Source organism: Mesoplodon mirus (genome assembly GCF_964341445.2).
Source record: "Mesoplodon mirus genome assembly, chromosome: 2".
NCBI lineage: Eukaryota > Metazoa > Chordata > Mammalia > Artiodactyla > Ziphiidae > Mesoplodon > Mesoplodon mirus.
The window spans coordinates 119,233,007-119,252,386 of record NC_138977.1 but is presented as its reverse complement, the minus strand read 5'-3'; the positions used below and the strand labels follow the sequence as shown (position 1 = coordinate 119,252,386).

The following is a 19,380-nucleotide window of genomic DNA, read 5'->3' as shown; positions in this document are numbered from 1 at the left end:
CTATTTGGCGTGTGTTACTGACGTGTGCATGGAGCATGTTTCTCTGTGGGCCTGTAAGACAGAGGGGCTTCTCATGTCCCTGGAATAGCTAACGACACATTGAAAGGCTGAGGATTCAACTACATGACTTCTGAGGGATGCATCCTTCAAGGCTAAACATACAAATAAAAGTAAACATCATTTATTCTACACGTACTTGAAGAATTTCTGAAATAACAATACCAAGGAAGTATTTGTATCTGAACCTTTAAGCCTATGTGTAAAACTGCAAGAAGACTAAATTTGTCTATCTACTAATTTATACATTCATACATTCTTTCAACAAAGGTTTACTTAACACTTCCACAAGGCAGAAGGAGCTGTGAAGACATAAAATTAAAAAGATGAAGCAAAGGTGTAGGAGAAAAGTACAGAAAAAACTAGAGGGAAAAGAACCAGAACTATCCACTGTACACAGTGTTAAGAGATTATTCAGAGGAATGAAAGAGCAATGGAGCCCATCAGCGAAGACTTCCTAAAAGGGGTAAACCTCAGTGGAGTCTGACATTTGTGACGCTCACACATTGGCAGAGAGAAGGAAAGAGCAGACGTTTCCACATCAGGGACTAGGGATCAGCAAAGACAGGGAACTGGGGATTTCTAAAGAAGGGATCTGGGACCTCCCTGGCGGTCCAGAGGCTAGGACTCCGCGCTTCCACTGCGTGGGTCACGGGTTCTATCCCTGGGGGTACGGGTTCCACCCCTGGTTGGGGAACTAAGATCCTGCATGCTGCATGGCGTGGCCCAAAAAATTAAAAAAATAAAAAATAAAGAAAGAAGGGATCAGTCCGGCAGCAATGGAGGCTCTGTGACACAGAACAAGCTCAAACCCAGTGGACCACGGCCTGGGACATGCTCCGACCCAAAGCCGCATACCACACAGGGCCCCTTACCTTTGCCGTAGAAGAACCTGCGGTAGTAATAGGCCCCCAGGTCGATGTGCTCGATGACGTAGCGCCTGACCTTCTCCCTGTGGATTGGCTGGTTCTCCCTGGGCACCTCCAGGACCGAGACGCCCGCGTTGGTGCAGTGAGAGCTGAGTGAGGCCTCGAAGGAGCAACTTTCCCCGGAACCGAAGGAGGACGAGTTGGCCCTGGACAGCGCGATCCTCCGGTCGCCCTCCCCGCCCGTCTCATTCCGAAAGTAGGGACAGCTGAGCACCAGGTCATTGCTCTTCCCATCACCGTCGTCCGTGTCCAGGTTCTCTTTGGAGTTGAGGTCTTCTTTGCTCCCCAGCGGGGAATCACAGCTGCCCGGCGGGCCCATTGGCATCTGGGTCTGGGATGCCGCCGAGGCCCCGGTGGTGATGTTCTTCCTCTTCCCCACGTTTGCCCTCGTGGCCATGGCTTCGTTGATATTAAACAAGATGCTCTGGACATCATAATGTGCAAAACAGCGCTGGCAGTTCCAAGGGCGGACGCCCCTCTCCAGACGCCCGTCCTCCAGCTCGGAGGCGAACTTGAACGTCTCGTGCTCACTTTTCACGGTCCGCAGCTTGCGGAAGAGGGACGTTTCCATGGACTCTGACTTCAACCTCCGTTGGAAAGGCTTGTCCCTGTCTCTCCCCAGGAGGAGGGCACTGTCCATATAGTCTAGTCCTGAGATGTGCATGAATTCGCCTCTAGAAATCTGTGCTGCGGCATGAAGGCTGGGGGAGATTGCAGGGTCGCAGGGGAAGAACTCGGGAAACCCGAACGGGGCCATCACCTTGTGTTCGTAGTTCTCTAGCCGGTACCCTCGGAGCATAGCAAAGAAGTTCTCCCCGGACAAGCCCTGCCGGTCAATGGAAGACGTGCTCCCGTACTCCCGGTGCAGGGCGGCCCCGGTATTGGGGTTCACTGCATTTTGGTCTAGGACGTCTTCTGCGTCGATGTCACTAATGGTTACATCACTATTGCTTCTCTGTCTTATGGGGTGCAGCCCTCTTTGCGGAGAGTGAATGAAGATGTCTCCGATGGTAGACTTCGCCTCCACAAAGTCTAGGTTGAGCGGTTCCTCTTGCTGGTGGTCGCTCTGGTTGTTTTGCCCGTTGTGCATAATGGATGTGACACTTTCGTAGCTGGTCTGTGACCGGCTTTCCCACAGGGCCTTGCAGGTCAGCTCCTTGGAGCAGTCCTTTTTAGGAGGCCACTCAGACACCCTTGCTCTGACGCCCATCTTGGGCACGGCCGGGGTACCATTAGCCGGACCACCGTTCTCATTGGAACTGGAAGCATTTAAGGAAGTGGTGGGTCCCATGTTGCCATTGATGGCTTTAAATTTTCGAGCAAAATAATCATCGGACTGCATGATTCTGGGAGGACCCTTGAACTTCGAAGAGGCTCTGCTAACCTTGTGCTGCTCTTCTTGTGACTGCCTGGGGTCACTCATGTCTACCGATGACGCAGGAAGCTCCAAGTCTCGCCAGGAAGACTGATGTAAATCTAATTACATTGTTATTTACAAAGGCTTCTTCTAGAGTTGTATTTTTCCTTGGTAACCAGAAGCAAACATCCCCAGAGTATAGTTTCTCCAAAACCAACTTGCTTCTCAGTTGCTGTAATAATTTTGAACACCTCTGTCCTTTTCAAAAGCATCCCTTAAGACATCTGGCCAGTTCCTTCACCTGAATCAAAAAACAGAAAATAGCCATTAACAATCACTGGAGCTCCAGTTCAATACATTGTCCACGTGATTTCTCATCTGCCCTTCTCTCCAGTTCCCCGTAAACTGGCGTGAAGTTTCACGGTTCCGCACTGCTGTTCACACTCTCCTTCTCTCCGGAACACTCTGCCTACTCACTGTACCTGGCTGCTTAAAATTTACACCACACAATCAAGCAGAACCCTCCCACGCTCAGCCCACATCTGAGCAAGGACTGCTTCCTCTGTGTTTCCATGGTATCTGCACCTACACCAACCACAGCAGCTTCCCTTATACTCTTGCTGCTGCTGTACTGATCAGTCTCCTCCACCAGCTCCCCTAAGCCAGGAGCTACGCCCTTCATCTCAGTATCAACATTTATCTATTGATGTAACCTGGCTTAAATCAGGTATTTCAATTAGTTGTAAGAGTAACACAATGGTCATGGAATTGTTTGAGTATTCTTCAACTTTCTTTCAAACCAGTTAAACTCAAAATGTCCAGCAGCACAAAGGTCAATACAAGGCATTAACAATGAGTTTTCAGAATGCTCTCTTACAAGCAAATAAGAACTCACAGAGATCCCCTGACAGTGAGAAGGAGTCTTCAAGAACCTGGTGTCTAAACAAGTACAACTTTCTAGTTCATTACACCACTAGCAAGTTGACAAATGTGCGGGGAAGCTTAGAGATTTAAAACACAATTTACCTTTGTGTCTGGTAGAAACTTGACTTCACCAACTCTCCTCTTTAATTACAAATAATTTTTCAATTTGTTCTATCTTTAATTAGACAAAAATATTTTCCAGGTATTACTATTTCCCGAACTCTTGGCTGTCTGGGAATCTTACTGTTGGCACAAGAATAAAAAAAAGAATGACTCTACCATGTCTGAAAATAATGATGAGAATAAAGATGTGATATAGCTGATTTCCCTTAGCCTTCACCAAAGCATAAAAAATAACTGCAACTCAGTTAGGAATAATGTTAAAATTCCAACTAGCTAAACAGTGTAAGGACTCTTTCCAGTGGGTTCTTAACGACTTTGTGATGACCATGTGGTGGTCTCCTGGAATATTTTCTTATGATGGCAGATATTTTCTTATGATGGCAGCTTGCTTTCTTCCCCATTGGGGGGCAAAAAATCAGTCTGGGCATGACAACATGCTGTTTGCTCCCAGGGCAGCTTCATAACTGAGGAAATAATGATATTTTAGGGTGTGGCAAACAGAGAGGGAATGAGCAGTCAGATGCTTCCGAGCACTCAGCAGACCAGGACATGCCCAGAGTTCTCAGAGAGAGACCAGAGCTGACGGCACCTTATCTATTTCACTTAAAAGTATTGTATTTAGGGCTTCCCTGGTGGCGTAGTGGTTGAGAGTCCGCCTGCCAATGCAGGGGACATGGGTTCGTGCCCCGGTCCGGGAAGATCCCACATGCTGCGGAGCGGCTGGGCCCGTGAGCCATGGCCACTGAGCCTGCGCGTCCGGAGCGTGTGCTCCGCAACGGGAGAGACCACAACAGCAAGAGGCCCGCATACCGCAAAAAGAAAAAAAAAAAAGTATTGTATTTAAACGAACCAGAGATGATTCTGAATCATAGTGATTTCCTCTATAATTTAGATTATCATCAAATCCTTTCCCAGAAACTGAAAAAAAAATGATGACCGAGATACGAAAGAAAACAACTTCTTGCCTAATAGCTCTCTGTTGAAATGGTATTTGATTCACTGTAGTAGGCTTCTGCATAATCTATACATTCTATTAAGTCTCCTGCATACAGAACACTCAACACAATTTGAAAGGGCAAGAAAAGCTTCTAATGGTTGGTACAGAGCTATGTGAATTCTCAGGAGGCATTAATCTGATACTCATTTTCATTATCTAATACTAATCTGTATCCTTGTTACCAAAGAAAGAACCATGCCCCGTCAAGTACCCAGTTCCAAACACTGAACTGTGACATTTCTAGAAATATGATCAGGAACTAAGTGCTCACCACCTCAAGGAATTAGAAAAAGAACAACAAAATGTACCAAAAGAAACCAGGAAAGAAGGAATGAAGAAAGATACAAGCTGGAATTAATGGAATGGCAGGGGGTAGGGGATAGAAAGAATAGACAAATCCAAAAGGTGGATTTTTCTTTCTTGAAGAGTAAGAAAATAGATACACTCCTTCCCAAACCTGAAAAAGGGAAAGAAAGAAAGAAAGAGAAAGAAAGAAAGAAAGAAAGAAAGGGAGAATAATATTACATACGTTTGGAAATGAGAAAGGAGAAATGGCCACACACATAGGAGGTATTGAAATAAATATAAGTGTAAAAGAATTATACCACAAGCAACTCTACAGCAACAAATTTAGAAACATAGAAGAAACTAAGATTTCCTGGCAAAACACAAACTCCCCAAACCCATCCAAGAATGGAAAATTTAAATAGAGTGATTAGCACCAAAGAGAGTAGAAATATAATAATCCCTAACTAAAAATATGACCAATGTATGCACAAAATGCAAAGAGCTACCTTAACCATGACTTTGAAACCCCTTCATCCTCTCATTTATGAGACCAAATGCTATCTAAAAATGTAGTTTGTACCTTGCTTTTCTTCCTTTTCCCTGTCGTGGCACACACTGAAATACCAATGTTCCCACAGCACATGGCAGTCAAAGCAGGAAGATGCTCAAGGCTCGGGGCACAGGTGAGACTCTGGTCCCCCTCCCCAACTCCACCACCAGCAAATCAGCACCTCCCCTTACCAGCAGCCCACTCACACACCCCAGAAGGATGCTCTGAGTTCAAGCCACCTGCCAGGAATGTGTAAAACACAGAAACCTGAAAACTAGGATTAACGTCGACAACACAGACACTGAATAACTTGTTCTGGAAAAACTAACCATAAAGTTATCAGAGGTCACTGGGCTTGGACTCATATCTGAAAACTGATCTTCCAAGCTCTCACATCCGTTTACATTTACAATAGTATCATTGTTTGCAACAGACAGCATTAAAACTACAAAATCTTTATTCCATAGATCTATTATAGAAATGGAAGGGCTTCCCTGGTGGCACAGTGGTTAAGAATCCGCCTGCCAATGCAGGAGACACAGGTTCAAGCCCTGGTCCGGGAAGATCCCACGTGCCACGGAGCAACTAAGCCTGTGTGCCACAACTACTGAGCCTGCGCTCTAGAGCCCGCGAGCCACAGCTACTGAGCCCACATGCCACAACTACTGAAGCTCATGTGCCTAGAGCCCATGCTCTACAACAAGAGAAGCCATTGCAATGAGAAGCCCACGTGCTGCAACTAGAGAAAAGCCCATGCACAGCAACAAAGACCCAATGTAGCCATAAATAAATAAATAAATAAGTTTATTTTTAAAAAAAGAAATGGAAGACACTGACAACTGTCAAAAAGTAAGGATTATTACTTTAAAACATGAATGAATAATAGCAGCAAATAAAAATAGATGAACTAGTGTTGAATCTTACTATCAGGCTTGCCAAAAAACACAAAAACCGTAGCAAACTCAGAGCACACAAACCCTTTGCCAAAGAAATCTTCTGAAAATATTCCTTCAGTTATGATTTTTTAATTTTGGGCGTGCGATAAGAACATTAGCTGTATCAGACGCTACTGGTTTTTCCTGTCTCAAATGTATTCCTCTTTCTTGTGGTAATGGGTACCACACCTCTGAAACCATTTTATTTATGTGGGGCTAACTCCACCCATAACATGTGACCCAGGTTTGGCCAATGAAAGTGCTGCATCTTCAGGCCACAGTGACTGGTCCAGGGATGAGCCCAGGAGCCAAGCCAGGAAGGGTACCCCAACACTGGTGCTCTGACCCTTGGCAATGCCCAAGCAGCAGAGGGTTCACCTTGCCAATGTGACTGAGAATGGAAACAGCAGCACGAAGCAGGGCCAAGCGAAAGAAATGACGACTCCTAAGGATGCGGTCTGGAACCAGTTCCAGAATTTTCCAGCTGCTTGAGCCAACTGATCACCTTTTTTGCTTTATTCAGTTTGACTTAGGTCTCTGTGTTTTCCAGACTAATTTTAAATGTCCTAAGAGACCCAGCTTCTATTCAGTTAAAGACCAAAGACAGGAAATTTGACGAACACAGCTACTGTGCACGGTGTTGCCCAGATTGCCTGGTCAATGAATGAATGGACGGAAAGTCACCGTCCTGGCACCAGCATCCAAATCAAAACCAGAGCCTTCTGGGCAAGATCCCTGCTCTAATTCCATAATTATATATCTTTTAACACCTTTTATGTGTGCCACTAACAATTCAAAGTGTTCCAAGCCAAAAAATTCTTGACACAGGAGCTGATGAATAAACAATCTACAGTTGCAACAGAACTCCTGCAAATCCCTTCCTGCCACCTTTTACTCCTAGCCACATTTTCTAGCTTGTTGTAGCTCCTCGAATAAATCTCTAACAACAGAATGATAGAGGGCACCTTCCTTTTAAAGATATTACTAAAATACTTATATATTTGAACACTGTCATAAAAATAAAACACCTCAAAACAATTATAGCATTTGTTTCTTCAGGAAGATAAATTAGAAATAATAACATCATCCAATTGAAAAAGTATTATGGTTCACGGGGAAGAACTGAAATCAATGTCTTTGAAAAGTAGATGTCAAGAGGGGTGGGATAGGGAGGGTGGGAGGGAGGGAGACGCAAGAGGGAAGAGATATGGGAACATACGTATATGTATAACTGATTCACTTTGTTATAAAGCCGAAACTAACACACCATTGTAAAGCAATTATATTCCAATAAAGATGTAAAAAAAAAAAAAAAAAAAAAGGAAGGAATGGTACAGGCTCTGAAGAGAGAGAAATGCAGAAAGGAAACAATGGAGGGAATGAAAATCTAAAGCATGAGCTGGAATGACCTCTGGAACAATCCAGAACCTAGAGGTCAGACTGTGGATGAGAGAGAGAGAGAGACAGGCACATACATACGTGAGTGCACACGTGCACGCACACACACGCACGTGCGCACACACGAGACACCCTACACCAGTGAATCAATCCTGTTTGCCCTGTAGGGCCACAGATGAAAAGTGGGGATCTGGAGCAAACATGCCTTCTTACAGGCATCTGGAACATAAGACCCCTTTGTATCTGTCTATCTTTAGTTTTCCCCCAAGTTCTAACGTTCTGCCTGTTTCCATGAAGCATTCAGTTGAGAAGTTTCTAAAAGACCGGGATTTGCACTCTTAGTAGCATGTACATGCACGCAATGAAGCTGTAATCTAGGAAGCATCCTGCAAATATTGTATCTGCCCCCAAATTTATTCTTTATACTCATCAGTTATATATACAACTTCTATGTTCAAATCCACCACGAATGTCAAGAGCAGGGCAGGGAGCCATGCAGCTGACTGATGTCCATGGGTCCCAAACCGATGGAAGGGACAGGAAAAGGATGACTTTTCAGAGAAGCATTTCAAACAGCAGCCTTCAGAAATTAGGGGGCTGTGACTGGCCCCCAAATAAAGCACAGAACACACAGTTACAGGTGGGCACCCCGACAGCACAGGGAAAATCCAATTTGCAAAGCACAGAATGCTCTTTACCCAAAGTCTCGAAGGGGTTTGGTGAGTCTGTGACACTACCAAGAAACACGGGCCAACTATCCAGGTTGGTCCTGTCCTTGTCATCTCCTGCCCCGCTCCCCGTAGCAGCCACTGAAAGACCTTCCTGCCCCAGCATCTCAGTGGAGACTGCAGCTTCTTACTTCTCGGAGGACAAAGAAGCCAACGCATTTCTTTCAGCTCTTATCATCACTTAAGGAACGTACCCTCTTCTGACCCTGTCCTTCCATGTTACCCTTTGTTGACAACCTTTTGAGACTTGCCATCTTTCCCAAGATAAAAACCCGCATTATGGCTCACCAGCCTCTTCCCAACCACCCTGGCTCAAGCTGAAGCATCTGCTCTCCTCCCTCCACGCTGGGGCCCAGCCGTCCTCAGCGTCTTCAGGCTGCGCCCTTTCCAGGCCTGCGTCTGAGCTGCTTCCTCTGAACGCAGCATTACCCGCCAACCCTTCATCCTCATCCTGCTCATTCCCCGCCACCGACCCCGCCCCGGGTGCCCCGCCACCCCCCCACCCCGCTCCGTGGTGTCCTCTACTTCCTCGTGGAAACACCCCTGTCCACACCTTACCACGTGTGCCTGTTTCTCTCTCTCCAACTCTCTGCGAGGCCCCAGGGCTGTGACTGTTTTGTTCCCCACTTGATCTGTGGTGCCTTGCACGGTTTCCAGTACATGGTAGATGGTCCATAAATATTATTAAATGAATTAACAAATTACTAAACAAATATGGCAGGCAGTAATCCTTCATAATAAAAAACATTTACTATCGAAATGGCAAGCTCTTGTAGTTACAGAATCTACTATCAATCAGAAGTTCAATCGTTTTGCAAAAACATGTTTATGATAGAAATAGGGACAGTTGTTAGCTCTTTGCAGGACACTCATACCCAAATCCTCACAACAACAGGCTACCTTGAACCTACATTCAGCAACTGCTCCACTCTGAAAGAGAGCTTCCCACCCCGATTTCTGTACCAGCCAAATGCAGTGATGGCAGACAGGTCTTCCAACTGTACAGAAAGAAAGAATGCCGTACTTCACCTTCTAACCGCCTCAGCAGCATCTTAGGCTAAAGGCCCATTCCCAAACACGAAGAGCATAAGGAAGCCTGCATGACCAATCCTGTCCCCTCCTGAGTCGGGCAGAGCAGCCAATGGGGGGCAGAGCTCCATTTTGCTGTAGGTGGCTGGTGCCAGCGTCCTGGAGATCTGGAAGTATGCCTGCGAATGGTATCCCTCCAGAACAGGATGGCAAGAGGAAACCGCGCAATCAGAGGTCCTGATTGAAAGGGTACCTGGGCCTCACGTCCCAGTTAGAGAGGAAGGTGTATGAACCCAAGAGCCCCGCATATCACGTTTTTAATGAACAGCTGTGAGTCTGCTCCTGACCTTCCTCTGTGATTTTACACCATTTCGTCATTCCAACAGATTGCAAAACACTGGTTAGGATAGCTTTCAACAGGCAAATGCAGAGTTCTCAAACGGAAATGCCATGCATTTTTCCATGAAAAGCAAAAGTGCTATTTCATGAAATATTAGGGAAGCATTAAAATAAAGCGGACCCTCATACTTGCAATTATGGGGGCCACCATTCCACCCACTCCTTCCTGCCTTAATTCTACTTAAGAGTATCTTCAATGTACTACTTTCTTAACTTTATGGATAAATGATTCACACTGTTACCTTGGTGTGGCTACAAAAAACTTAATCAAAGAAAATGAAGAGTCATTTAATTTCTTCCTGAGGATTTTATAAAGAGAACAGAATAATAATCTGCAGTGAGCCCTCAGCAGCATGAATAGGTCCTCTCCAGGTAACTCCCCAAAGCTGGACACGGACCACTTGCTGGGACAGAAGACACAGGGTTCATCTTAGAATCATCACCAATTAATAGGGATCTCAAACCTGTTTCTCCAGACAGTGTTCTCCCTTTCTTTCAGTTCGTTTGTAATGTCAAGGACACCCCCCTCTAATAGTTTCCAAGTATTCTTACAATTCATCAAATTCTATGGCTCTTACTTCCCAGGGGGGAAAAAAATCAAAAATTGTCACCAGCACTCGGTGGTCACTTTAAAATCTACACGTGGCCCTGTGTGATCTCACGGGTGGCAGGGCAGCCTTGAGAGAGGAAGGGCTGGAAGAGGCAGTGAAAGACCCCTCAGAGAAATTAAAGAGTTTCGGAGCTGGAAGGACTGATCTGTTCTCATGCTAATGATCTTGGTAATAATTTTTCAAGGACAGAACAGAAATGGGGAAAATGTGATATTTAAGCATAACTGTGTTTAAATAGAATGTTTTTCCAAGTTTCCCATAAGACATCAGTGAGTCTTCAAGAGCAATATTATAGTTATATTTGAGCCACTTACCAGGACTGCAGCTGTAGCAAATGGATTGAAATCCACAAAATGCACAAACTATGAGCCTCATTCAAGGGAAAAAATGGTTAAAGTTATATGACAGATTTATCATAAAAGTATAACTACCACAAAACATTTATTTTTCATACGCATATTCCATCAGCTCTAATACTAACATGCATAACTGAGCAGGGAATAAAAAGAGGAACAAACGTTCCCCAGGTGCATTCTCTCTGTGGCCGGGAAGACGACAGAGCTGAGGTGTGCTCACGTGCAAGGTCTAATCACCTGAAGTGCATTTCCCATAACATCACTACGTTCAGGTACATTCAGCCAGGTATTCAATGAAGTTATGACTGAAGACCTATAAAGCAATCCATTAGCTCAAATTCTTATCATAGTATAGACCACAAACATCAAGGATAGAAACAATTTGACAAATGGGCTATTATTCAATAATAATGGTCATGAATGGATATAGATGGTCCGTAATAATCATACTTTGACTGCTAAGTTTTTGGTAGATCTGAACAAGAAAATTTGTTCTTAGCCATTTAGCTTGAATTAAACATTGGGATGGTACTAAAGATAAATGTTTGGAGCATGAGAATATTAAAAAAAAAGAGCAAAATTTGTCTTCTTGAGGTTTTATAACATAGAGGTAATGTATTATTTGTGAAGAATAATTCTTTTGCGGGGGAGTGGAATGTTCACGCTGGTGTTAGACCATTTTTCAAAGCACTCCATGTTGCTCTCTGGAAGAATTTCTCAAGTGATGTCCCCAGAAAACCTGATGCCCTTGGTGTAGTTAAGGACTTTTTCATCCAAGTAAAGCAGAGACCCCAGTAAAAAGTGTCTAAAGGATTCAGTCTCCACTGGAACCCTGTATTATGACTCTACATTATCCTGAATCATAATCCGTGCTGAAAAAAAGGGCCAAATCAAAGGTTTGTTAGATGGAGCCCTTGTGTGACTTTCTAAGTGAAGCGCCTATATGCTTCGCCAGAGCAGGATCCTGGTCCACCCTATTCACTGGTGTCCCCCCGGCCCCTAGAGTCGGGCGGGGCACTTAGTTGGCACTCAGCATTAGCTTACATCCATCCATCTAAACTGAAATAGTTGCAAACCAAACTACCCCAAAGCACTGACACACACAGAACAGGATGATTCCTGATCCTCTCTTTTTGGTTTCTTTGCTGGCGCTTCCTCTGCTCTTTAAGTGTTGATGCTCCTCGGGGCTTATTCTAGGCTGCCTTCGCTTTTAATTCCACCTATCTCCTTGTGCAGTTCTAGCAGGGTCACGTGAATCTCCACGCCGATGACTCTGAAATCTACCCAGAGCCCAAAGATGTCTCCCATGCCACACAGCCACGCTGCGCTATGACAGCGCACGCCCTCCAGCCCAGGCCCTGGGCACCTGCTCTCCCACTGCCCAGCTCAGGAGCGGCATTCCCATCTGCCTGCCGCCCAAGCCCAGCAGCCTGGGCCCATCCTGCCCTCCCCTGACAGTCCACGTGCAATCTGAGACCAGTCCACTTGACCTTCTGAATGTTCTCAGATCCATGTAGACCTTGCTGTCTCGACTGCCATGAACACTCTCTTATTTCTCCTAGATTACCCCAAAACCCTTCACTACTTCCCCATGTCCCCAGAATAGAGCCTGACTGCTTTATGTGGCACAGGTCACTCAGGGTTTGGTCCACGAGTAGCTGCCAGCCCCTCGTCCTGCGGCCCAGACCCCACCCCATGCCCGCACGTGCTGCCCTCCATTCTCCTTTGCTCAAGGGGGTCTGCGCAGGCTGCTCCCCGGCCCAAATACTCTTCAAGACTTCTTCCCTCCACTTTGCTAACAGATGTTATTAGTGCAACCTCAGCTCACAGACTGGGGTGTCCGGAAGCCTTCTCAAATCTTACCTCTGGTTCTACGTTATCTTAATGCAGGCTCCCCTACCATCCTGCCCCTTTTTCCTCACCATATGTTAAACACCACACTATTTTATCCCAGCCTGTTTACGTGGCGCTAACCTCCTCTACACTCCTCTAGTTCCGGGCAGGCAGAGTCACGGCTTTGCTCGCAGCACTCAGCAAGCCTCCGGGCTCTGACCATGCTGGCTGAGACCACAGCAAAGTGACTCATCCTCTCTGACCTACCTGTAAAATGGGAATAATCCTATCGATGTCAAAGGATTATTCTAAAGATTCGACAAGATCCAGAGGCCAAGTGCTTACCTCCATGTTTCCTATAGCCAAAGTTCAAAAAAAATTAGCTGGAAAAATTGATTTATATGTGAACGAATATTGATGGATAAACTAACTGACTTCCAACTGGGCAACTAAAATGAGTAAGACACATACTACCCCCAAAGAGCACAGTCATGTTTACAAAACCTAATATGGTAACTGTTAATGGATTTCTGTTCAAAGACTAACAGGAACACAAAGCTGATTGAACTTTGTAACTCAATAGCTAAGCTGATTCACCAAGAGGGAAACAGAAGCTTTCAGACGGTGAGGGAAAGTCCCCAATCTCCAGTCGGGTTCTACTAGCTTCCCAACTACAATTTCTAATTAAAGTTATTTTAGGGACTGCACTGTATTGTAACGAGATGATTGGGGAGTTTGAAATTTCAGTGTGTCGATAAAAAACAGGAACCCATTTCTGGTAGTAAGCTACTTTCAGCCACCCCTCCTTCCACATATGTTTATGTCAAAGAGAATAAACAAAGAGCCATTTTCTGAAATGGAATATTTTGATCATGGAATTTTTCCAAGGAGACAGAAGAACAGTTGTGGGTATTGACAGTTTCCCGTTAAATCTTTTAAATCAGAAAAAGATAAAAAGAGATAGCCCTGCACCTCCTTCCCTCAGGAGGTCATTAGTTATGGCATTTTTTCAGCCATGTGGGCCCTGACTTACAGATGACACAGTAGGAAATCAAACGTTCCAATTAATAATTTAAGCGGAGGCATTTGTGTCTTAGGAAAACACAGCAAAAGAAGAAAAGAACTTCTATTTGGTGCCAAGTGATTTAGACTGTACCTCTGTTATTTGCATTTAAATATCATAGAAGATAATCTGTTCTATTCTTTCAATGAAGGTTGAGTGACACTAGGTGACCAAGAAGGGAACCTGAGCATTTTATAATAAAAACCTGGGAGGCTGGAGTCTTAACAAGTACTTTTAGGGGTCCTTCCTGTTGTTTACCTCGAAGAGAAGCAATCCTCTCACTTTCTTCTCACTCCTGGTATCTTCCAGTGAATCCACAGCGAAAACTCTTGCAGAGTGAAGGATGTGTCTCACCTCGCTCTACAAAATAAATCAATACTATCGAAAACTGAACTAAACGGACAAAGCAGCTACCTTCAACGCGTTCTGTGTTAAAACCCAACGAGTGGACCAGAGAGCCATCAATCTGAAGATGCTTCCTTTCCAATGAGCATAAAGGGCACGAAAAGAAAACCCCGCCAATCTACACAACAGTCTAGTATTTGATTTTTTTTAAATAGTAATTTCAGCAGCAAACACACAACAAACTGCATTCACTAAGCACACAACTCTCCAGGCCATCTTTGCATTGTTTTCATGTTTATTTGAATTACAGGATACTGAGTTTTGCTGAACAGCTTTATGAGGTTTATTATGTGATACAAAAACCCTTTGGTGGGCCTCCCTGGTGGCGTAGTGGTTGGGAGTCCACCTGCCGATGCAGGGGACACAGGTTCGTGCCCCGGTCCGGGAGGATCCCACATGCCGCGGAGCAGCTGGGCCTGTGAGCCATGGCTGCCGAGCCTGCGCGTCCGAAGCCTGTGCTCCACAACGGGAGAGGCCACAACAGTGAGAGGCCTGCGTACCGCAAAAAAAAAAAAAAAAAAAAAAAAAAACCTTTGGTTACTCCAGTAAATAAATGTATTCAGTTCTATTGGGCCCTGGGCTCAATGCTGGGGGGTCTGGGGGAGCATTAAAGATGAATGACAGAGCCTCCTAATCCTCAAGAAGCTTCTTAGCTGTGTGAGATATGCACATGCATAACAAGCAATAGGAGAAATGAAGCTAAAAGCCCAGGACACCACTTCGGACTCTAGGTGCAGAAGGCACCCACTCTGAACACCAATAAAGACAACTGTGCAAGTCACTGACTCATACTTCGACATCTGAAAAATCTACCTAAGAAATAAGAGATGTGGGAGAAAACGTATATAGAAAGATATTCACTCCAGAACTACAAGAATGAAAAATCTGCAACAGGCTTAACAGCCAGTTAAGCTGGCCAGGGATAAATATAGGTACATACAGTAAATATGATACACTGAAATAGTAGACAGCCCCCCAAATTCCTGAGGAACGTGCATGGCATTGGGGATTTACAAGATTATAGTATGTGAAAAGAGCCAAATACAAAGCTTTATGTTAAAAATCTATAGACACAGAAATACTGCAAAGAAACACCCCCATATTACGATACTGAGTGTCTATTACAGGAAGGCTAATACTTGGTTTTTACTTTCTTCCTTGTATTTTTCTCTAAAGTTCCAAATTACATAACTATATATGAACATGTAAATCCGCACATACATGTATAAATAGTTTAAATTCAATAAATAGAAAAATTTAAAAAATAATCCTCCGTAAAACCAATGCGTGTTTCCCTTAGAGAGCATGTTACTCTTATTACATAAAATGAGACGACCATCAACTTCCTCTCCTTCAAGTCTCACGGTAAGATATTTAAACATGGCAACAGAGACTAGTGTTAGATGAGCCACACCTATTGTTGCTTACCTTAAAGAGTATATGGTTTTTTATAGCAAGTGTTCACAAAGATGGTGCCCTCCACTCCCATGCACTGGAAATGACTCTGGTTAGAATAATAATGTCTTACATTTGCATCTATTTTCCTGTGACCCTGGGTACACCACAAGGCAGCCGTGTGGAAGACAGCATAAAGGGCTCAAGATTAAGAGATCAATCGGTGTCTACCTCTGAGGACATGATTAACTGTGGGCCCTTCACAGCCATCTAGGCATCCACTGTGACGCAGTGTCGTGTGTACGATGGCACACGAGGTCTGCTGGCACACCTCAGACAGGTGCCGGGGGACCAAGTGAGAGCTGATATAAGATGCTGAACCAGACAAATGCACAACATGAGTATTACTGCCTTGCGGGAAGGAACCAGGAGGACAGCCCATGCTGCTTGCTCGATTCTACTGCAGGGCAGCCTCTCGGGGCTGACAAAGGTAGAGGGAGGGCCAGCATCAGTGAGGCGGCCCATCTACTGGGGACCGTCCCCGACAGAAAACAACCCGGCTTTCAGAAGGCCGGGCCACAATAAACCCAGGACCTAGAGGGTGAGGAAAAACACTGCACGTACTCAATGTAAAAGCTACCATGGTGTCCAGTCCGAATTCTCCATCCCCATCTGGCAATAAACCTGTCCTAAGAGAAAACAGGAACCCTGCGGCACAGACACTGATGTCAGCAAAACAGAGAAGGGGAGGGACACAGTGGGGGCTTCGTTCACGCCCCTCACCATCTGATTTTACCCCGAAGTGTCCTAGTGTCATTGTCTTGCGTTCAGGAAACGCACTCAATACTCTAGAAAACAAAGTTTCCTGCAAACTCAAAGTCAGGGGTGATGTCAGAACGACTCCTTCAGGAAGTTTTCCCCATAATGTACCTCTTCAATAAGGCACTGGCTTCCAGGACAACACATTCCATTTCACTAGTCACAGAGAATGAATTCCAGGGCACTCAGGGGGAAACACTTCCTCAACATACATTATTTGGAATTTTTAAAGTATGAACTGAATGCCAGTTATATAAACCACTTTCGATTACAGATGCATACTAATTAATTTGGGCTGAGTATTTATTTAATAAAGTTCCTAACACCAAAGATCTTTACCTGAAGAAGAAAGTAAAAGAATGACCACCTAACACATACACACTACTATATATAAAAGATAAATAATGAGAGCCTACGGTATAGCACAGGGAACTCTACTGCATATTCTGTAATGGTCTAGAGGATCAAAAAAAAGAGTGGACGTATGTATACGTATAACTGATTCACTCTGCGGTACAGCAGAAACTAACACAGCATTGTAAATCAACTATAGTCCAAGAAAAATTAATTTAAATAAATAAATTAAATATCTTAAAAAAAAGAATGACCACCTAATATGATATATAACCGTTTATGAAAATAAAAAGAACACTAAGAACCCTATTTCCTTATAAAAACGATGGTCATGGAAATCACTGCTTTCTCTGAATTTCTAGGGTAATGGGTAAGAGAGAGATGCGGATGCTGCAATTCTGATGACTACCTGTCCCGAGACACAGACAGAGCACTAGGCAAGGAAGACTGACCTCACGTCGGCAAGTAAGGAAATCATCTGTTTCACCAGAGGCTCCCTAAGGATCATGGGTAGACCCAGAGAGCTTGTTTGACTAATCAGTATCCTTTACCATAAAATGTCAATATTAATGCGTTACATTTATTTGGGGATTTACCATTTCCAAAACCCTCTTCTGTTCACTTGATCCTAGGAAGACCTCTGAAGAGACAAAAGAGAGAGACTGCTCTCCCATTTCACGGGTAAGGAAGGAACTCGTAGGGCAGCCAAGTCAGTAATTTGCTACCATCAAATGGAGCAGAGGAATGAATCAAGAGGATCAGAACCGGAATCCAGGTGGCTTCATGCTTTCCACCATTGCTGGTAGCGTCTCAAAGTTACACATGGCCTTTAAAACTGAGGACGAAAAACACAACGAAATGACTACTCTGGCCAAAAGAAGCCAACTAAGGCAAATCCGCCAACTTCAAATAAAATAAAAGCACCTATCTCCACTGCTCTGGGGCCTAAGGAAAGGTACAGTATTGGGGTGGGGGGGACACAGGGGATGGGCCCTGAGGGGGACGGCAGCTTCCCCAGTCCAGCTGTACCACAGAGACCTGTGCATGGGCCCAGCTCATAAGCCAGTGGTCCCAGTTGGCTCCTGCCAGTTCAGTGTTTGTTGGGCAGGGCAGATTCGATGTCATCCCTACCCACAGAATAACACCGTCAAGACGTCCATGACACCAGTAACAGCAACATTTTTACCGGTCCTTTTGCTTCAGAGAAACATCCTCTCTTCCTGCAAACTAAAGACCATTGTCTAGTGTTTTCAGTATTAATCACCCACTCAGACTCAACAATCACAACGGAAAAACTATTCTGACACCCGCGCTTCATAAACCCTGAAGCTAACTGATTTGCTTAAGGTCACAGGACTAGTTACGAGCAAAATGGATTTCCTACTGGGGTGCCCGAACACTCATTGCTAGCAACTGTTCGTTTTCCTTTTTTATATGACTGTGATATTAATGGAAATCATCAATTTCGATTCACGCATCTCACTACGGCTGAGAAGATCTGCACAACCTACCCGGACCCTCCCACCTCTATGCTTTTGCTTATCAAATTCCCCTTGATTGCAAAGCCTTTCTTCTTCCATCAGAAGTGAGCAAAATCTAGTGTGTTCAAAGCTATCACCTATGACTCTCTCCCCCTGCAACTCACTCTTATTTACCCTGAAACTTTACCTTGACAGGACTCTCTGTTCCTTTATTGTATCCTAGTCTCCATCAGATTCATCCATGTGACAAACGCCTATCTATCTACCTACAAAGTGCCAAGCTGGGCAGGGAAGGATGATTCGGTTCTTGGCTCAGAGGAGACAAATGAAAGCTTCCAGGCAAAGCAACTGATGAGCCACAAGGCTCAGGAGCACAGCCAAGAGAATGCCCCGCTGAGGATTTCCTGCTTCTGTTCCTGGTTCAGGTAATCTAAAATCACATTCAGAGCTGGACACCTTCCCTTCCTTACTCCAGATTAAAAACTCACCCATCTCTAAAACTGGAGAGCAGCAGGGGGTATGACCACAGAATGGTGGGTAAAGCATCACCCTTCTCTCTTTGCTCAGAGACAAGGAGGAAAGAGTTGTGGAATTTTACCTTTTTTTCTCATGGGAAAAAAAAATAGGTGTTGCCATCTCTGGCCAAAAGAAGGCAAGAGTGAGCCCCAAGAGGCCCGTTTCACATCTTGAGGGCCGCCCTGTCTCTCGCAGGGCAGTGTGTCAGGAGCTGCATTGCACTATCAGACTGGGTGATCTGGGGGAGAAGCGCTGGTTCCCAGACTCTGGGATGAGTCATCTCGTCAAGGTGATGAAAGCAGAACTCCTCTGACCCCTTTGTCACTGAAGGGGCACCAACCTGTTTTTCCTGCGTTCTGTCCTGTTTAACCAGAACTCTCATCATGTATCACCATTTATTCTACTTGCATTTATAGTTCCCTTCTTATTTTAGCCACAGACTTTTTTTTTTTTCTTTAAACAAAGGCCCGAGTCTCTCCATAAAGATGCAGTGTAACTAGAAAGGTATCTTCAAACTTCAGAACCAATTTCTAAGCAAAAAGGGAAATATTCCTTCTCTCTAAGAACACGTTGGGGGTAGTTTTGAGCAGTGGTTCCGAATTTTCCAAATTACCTAAGAGATATTGAAACCTGGATTCCCTAGCCCTGAGACTCAGGTTCAGAGGGCCTGGGGGGAGCCCTGGAATCTGTACCTTGAAAAGGTGACTCTCATGAACAACCTGGATCGGAAGTTACTGGTTTAAACACAATAAAAGATGAAAAATAAAGCTGAATGCGTGCTTCTCAAATCTTCCTATTTTCCCGTTTCTCAAGTACTAAAATATCTTACTCAG

The 19,380-nt window shown here is 44.7% G+C and overlaps 1 protein-coding gene across 1 annotated transcript in view; it reads right to left on the bottom strand.

The window, feature by feature from the left end:
* Positions 1 to 19,380, bottom strand: part of SIPA1L2 (signal induced proliferation associated 1 like 2) — a 223,697-nt gene that overhangs the window by 107,924 nt on the left and 96,393 nt on the right. The window contains exon 2 of the mRNA XM_082638723.1: positions 933 to 2,644. Within this exon, the coding sequence (XP_082494849.1) occupies positions 933 to 2,409 (1,477 nt within the window). The 5' untranslated portion in view covers positions 2,410 to 2,644. The remainder of the gene's footprint in view (positions 1 to 932; positions 2,645 to 19,380) is intronic.